The sequence below is a fragment of the Mesitornis unicolor genome, unplaced genomic scaffold (assembly GCF_000695765.1).
Source record: "Mesitornis unicolor isolate BGI_N332 unplaced genomic scaffold, ASM69576v1 scaffold2319, whole genome shotgun sequence".
Lineage (NCBI taxonomy): Eukaryota > Metazoa > Chordata > Aves > Mesitornithiformes > Mesitornithidae > Mesitornis > Mesitornis unicolor.
In genome coordinates this window covers 4,840-10,288 of record NW_010207755.1, presented here as the reverse complement: position 1 = coordinate 10,288, position 5,449 = coordinate 4,840, and the positions used below count along the sequence as shown (strand labels likewise).

General features: G+C 40.4%; 1 protein-coding gene across 1 annotated transcript in view; it reads right to left on the bottom strand.

Moving 5' to 3' along the window:
* Positions 1 to 4,873: 4,873 nt before the first annotated feature.
* Positions 4,874 to 5,449, bottom strand: part of LOC104546741 (RNA-binding protein 44-like) — a gene marked incomplete at both ends in the record, with an annotated part of 5,281 nt that continues 4,705 nt past the window's right edge. The window contains 2 exon segments of the mRNA XM_010192207.1: positions 4,874 to 5,013; positions 5,124 to 5,266. Of these exon segments, the coding sequence (XP_010190509.1) occupies positions 4,874 to 5,013; positions 5,124 to 5,266 (283 nt within the window).

Genomic DNA, 5,449 nt, shown 5'->3' with positions numbered 1-5,449 from the left:
CTGTGGTATGGGCAGGTGGGTGCCCAGAGACACGGGAAAGGGAACAGAAAACAACCCCTCTTTTTCTCCCCTAACATTTACCTCGGCCCTCCTGTCATCTTCACAGAAGGCATTTCTCTCTAGCTTAAGGCTAAAACTCATGCTGTCCTTTTTACAGTGTTGAATGGAATGCAATTTTAGAAAGAAGTGCTTTGTGGTTGGGCTTTTTTCTCTTTTAAACCGAATGGACAATCGTTACGAGCTAGAACAGCTCCACCTACAGCAGATAACTACATTTTTGCCTGAACATGACAGCGCCTGCTTGGGCTCTTTGGAAGCACACTTAGGATTAGGATACACCATTAGGAACCTATCATCCCAGTGGGCAAGGGCTCCAGCTGCAGGGAGGTCACCACCACACAGACTGGTTCTCTCCATTTTAAGTTAGCTCCTCCTTCCAGAAGGGGAAGAACAAGAAACAGAAAAACGACAAAGAAAGCAGTGGACCTCACTGGCTAACTTGAGTGTTTCACATCACACAGTTTCTGCTTTCCCAACAGAAACAAAACAGCTTCCATGCCAGAAAGCCAGCTCTGTCTGAACTATTAACACCCACCTAATTACTGAATCAAGTCTAGGGATCACTAAGCCTGTGGCTGCTTGCTTTCATCTTGATACAAACGGGGAAGAAACCAAAGTTGAGGCCTCACCTGAAGCTTCGGGACCAAGTTTGCAGCATTGGCTGTTGAAGACAAGGCTGTGGCTCTGACAGCATTACCTACAGTGATTCTGCTAAGAGGAGAGGGAATGGATGAGATCGAAAACAGCAGAACATCAGCACAACTTTTTTGAAGAACAAATGTGAACCTTTATTCAAAAGTAAGTAAAGCTGCTACTTTCAGCAGCAAATATAGAACCTAGAACAAAGTACAACAAAGAGACAGAGATGGACAACAGCGATGTAGTGTCTTGTCATGCAATATCACAGCATGAGCCTGTCCGTGTCAATCCAGGATAATTCTCCTCACCCCCTGACCAGACAAGTGCACCTAAGCTGCCTTTCCATCATTTACTAGAAGAGGATTTAAAATCTAGACCTCTTCTGTACAGTAATGACAAGCACAAACATGAAAGACTGGCTACTCTCAGCTTTCCTCCTCCCTCCTCTATCAACCCAAACCAAAAGTCTCGTGGAGCTCGTGCTTCCCACTATTATCAGGCCATGGGACACAAAAAGAAGATTCAGCAGCTCATCCTCTGCTTGCAGTAACAGAAGTAGAATACAAGACAACAAAATGCCATATTCTGAAAAGAAAATAATAAAAACTAGGCTTTATGGTGAAGGAACCATTTGGCCATAACACCGCTCTGCAGTCTGTGAAACGCTGCTAAGTCAAAACCGGACACGAGATGACTCTGCTGCAGCCCGGGATTATGTAACTGTCTCACCAGCACTGCCAGCTCCAAAGCCTGGCTTTCTTGAAATGAAGCCCTCGCTGCCTCCCTGGTATTCAAAGCCTATGTGGAATTTCTACAAACTATTCAGAAACAGATTATCTGGAAAGCACAAGCGTGTTGGCTATTTATTAACATCTTTGCAGCTACCGCCATGCCTAAAATTAAGTGCCATGTAAGAACTGGCAGTTCTGTACTTCACCCTAGAAAAGCCCTGCCGGTATCAGGGAAGTCTCGTTTCCCTGAAGTGTGATGGTTCTACCTTTGAGAAACCTGCTGAAATGCTTGAACCAGCAACGAGGAACAGCAAAACTGGGAAGAATCATTTAAATGTCTGCATAAACAAAAAAAACCACCCCAAACTGACCTTCATATTATATTCTCTCTGATAAGACTGCATGTCATAGTGGTGCTACGTGAGTTTTCATTAAGATTTGCTGAAATAAACAAGAAACACAGTACGATCCCAGAACACGCTGGAGTACAGAACTTGCAAAAGCCTTCCAAAGGGAGATGATCAATTCTTCATAGTTGGAAAGCCATCTGCTTTAAAACAAACAAACAAAACACAACCAACCACCAAAAGCAGCAAGTGAATTTTCCATGTACGCACTCAAACTGAAAGAAAAGGAACATCAGCATTTTAGTACGCCAGAAAACCCCACGAAGCTGTAATCGTTTTACTGGGCACTGCAGAAGTACACAGAAAAGTGAAGTTTCCTAGTTTCAAGGACCACACAAAAGAAATTACTATAATAAAATATATAACCTTTATGCAACAAATGATATATTTTTAAATTAATTCAATTAATGCAAAATTAAGTTATCAAGTCATCATTTAGTAGTACATAGACTCTATGCATTTATTTGTGTTTCTCGAAGCACTGCTTTAGTTACGCTTTGCTAAGACCCCTCTCCACTGGTCTGTTTTTAACCATGGACATTATTACTTTTGCAGAAAGCTTCCAAGCATGGACATTTGGTACTGATAAAATTTAAAGAAAAAGCCATTTATAATACTGCACTGAGTAATTTTTATAGCATCACAATTCCTGTTCATTGCTGCCTACCATTAGGATTAGAAACAGAAGAAGGTTGAGCACGCTGTTCAGGTGAATACAGCAGCTGCTCACTAATGAGAATAGAGGGATTTTGCAGTCCAAAACCTGACTTCCCATTTCTAATGGAGTTACTCTTTCAAAATTAACAAATATGCAAAATCCATATACACTCAGATGTCCAACTCTGGGCTAAGTCAGCCAAAGAAAAATGCAGGATTATATAGTGTTTTACATTATAGCTAAATTTAAGTTTTATTACCTAGTAATTAATGTGTAACAGCTTGACACACAAGTATTCTCTGTGCAACTCTGGACGATGTTTCATCAGCTTGCAAGAACCCTGAGGTGGTATTGCTCAGTGGACACTTGCCCTTCAGGAAATTCTGACACTATACACACACCAGAATTAGTGTAGATGAGCTTTGAGTAGAATCACCTTATCTTAAAGATATTACATACTTGTTTCTTACTATGGAAAGATCAGAACTCTTTTTTTCCCTGTTACTTACTAATGATGTGGCTATGTCACAACTCCCTCCTGATGAAAGCAGAAATGGTTATAGGTCATCATCTCTTTAGCAAAAGAACATAAAAAATACCATCATAAGAACAATTATGAATGTAAAGCCCACACACCATTAAAAAAAAGATAAATCACTGGACATGGAAAGCACAAGACAGTTGAGGCCATCAAAACCTTACTAACTGAAAATACTTTCAAGCGTAAGATGGGCTTTTTTGCAGTGATTTTACATCCGTAGCTGCAGTTCTGTGGAAAATCAGTCAGTAAATTTAAATGAAGACTTTTCTTTTTTAAATTCCATTTTTATTCCTGGAGGCATATGGAAAAGCTCACAGGGCACTCTGGATGCCAAACTAACACACTTATGTTACACTAATCCATTCAAAAGGAACTCAGCCAGACATTCACCTTGGTTGAGATTCTTTCATGCTCTTCATCACTATGGGAGGTACAGTCTTAGGCTGTATGCAAAATAGGCCAAGTTGGACAGGGCTTTGAGCAGCCCGGTCTGGTGGGAGGTGTCCCTGCCTATGGCAGGGGGGTTGGACTGGGTGATCTGTAAGGTCCCTTCCAACCCAAACCATTCTACGATTTTATGAAAATCCTATCCTGTGTCTCTGTGTATTTAACACAAGCTACAGTCAGTCTTTCTGAAGGACTTTTCTGGTCACTGATATTACTTCCCAGAACAAGGACTGAGATGAATGACCTATAATCATTTCTTTGTATATTTAATGTGTCTGGGGAAGCTCTTCTAGCTCAGACTTCTGGTTAGCCTTCCTGGGCAGAATCACTCTACTTCTACAGTTCTACTGAGTTTGCAGTTCTGTTCAAGTTAAGACTGTGTTATGGTTCCCTGGTGCACTACAGTAACACATGCATAGGCACCTAACCAGGAGAATTCAGTCTGTTCAGCAACATCCAGGGGCTGGGAAAGATACTCTGATATGTAAAACTGTCAGCTTATAAATATTGCTCATCTTGGAAGAGGTAGTATCAATTAAAACCAAGCTGACTCCTTGATATGCTTGAAACAGGAGTTTTGAGACCAAAATCAGCACATTAAGAATTTTGTGCAGTTTTGGGAACAAACACTGTAGAAGAATAAATATCATACAATTGGACAGGTTGTGTTTATGGGTAACAGTGAAGCTGGAGCATTGCTAGGAACGTATGGGACACTGTGGGAAACCAGGTAGTGGCAGTGCTAGCAGCCCTAGAGCAAGCAGAATAGCAAGCTTTAGTAGGAGACTGAAACAAGCACCAACTCAAGGATGTCTCCTACAGGAGACTAAATACACACAAACACACACACTTAAGTTCTGGGATGGGCTTTTAGCATGTTCAGCTTGCTAGAGCTTTTTGCAGCATCCAGTGCTGCGCCATCATGCAAGATGTCCTTTCACATGAAAAAAAGTATCAGACATACAATCTTACTCTGTTAGATTTCTAGTCCAGAACCGAATCTCATACATCTGACAGAAACCATCAATTTTTATACCAAAACTGAGCCTATGCTGGAACTTCTTTGTGACATGCTACACAGCGACCGGCCATTAGGTGTCACCTTTGTCTGGAAAATATGTGAAGATGTTCTCCGTGAAGTCACTCGATAATAGTTTGTGTAACAGAAACCCCAGTATACCACGTTTTAGGGAGTCCATAGAGCTAGCAAGCCAATCTGTTTACAGATGTTCCACAATCCTTAGAAACTACTGTGTCAGTGCATTCATTCAGGTACTTCTTGCAGAGCTTTATAGTAAGTTCCTTACTAACCTAACCAGGCTATATAACTACACAACTTCAAGTGGGTTTACATTTCAGTATATTTCTGTAGGCTAGAATACTCACTTACATTGCTTTTGCCACCCACAACTAGGGGTCGATTTCCTTAGAATGACAGAGGTCCTTTCCACAATAGTGTTGATGGACAAGCCACTTAGGATACCTTCATTATTTCTCCTCACCTTCAGCAAAGCATCCACAATTTTGTCTCTACAGGAATAAAATAAATAACTGTTTACACCATATTTTGTGCAAAACACTTACCATGGATATTTGATCCATTACAAAACAGGGCAGAAATGAAATCCAAATGCTGTCACCTGCTAGCCTCTGGATGAATTTCTTGAAGTTTCTTCATTAATTTGGTAAAGCTGCTCAAGTTCAATATATCAGGAGGAATAAAGACATCATACGAATGAGTAGAGAAAGGAGAAGTTTTCTGTGGGACATTTTCTCCAGTATCCTGGAATTGCATCAAAACAAGCAAAAAGTGAATGGGTTAAATACTACAACGTATCTTTACTACTGATAAATATTAATATTATGGAAAAATAATTTTAAAAAAAGATTCAGATCAATAAGCTATTTTAATACAGCCAGTCACATTATCCAATCTGCAAATTAAACTACTACATGCATTAACTGA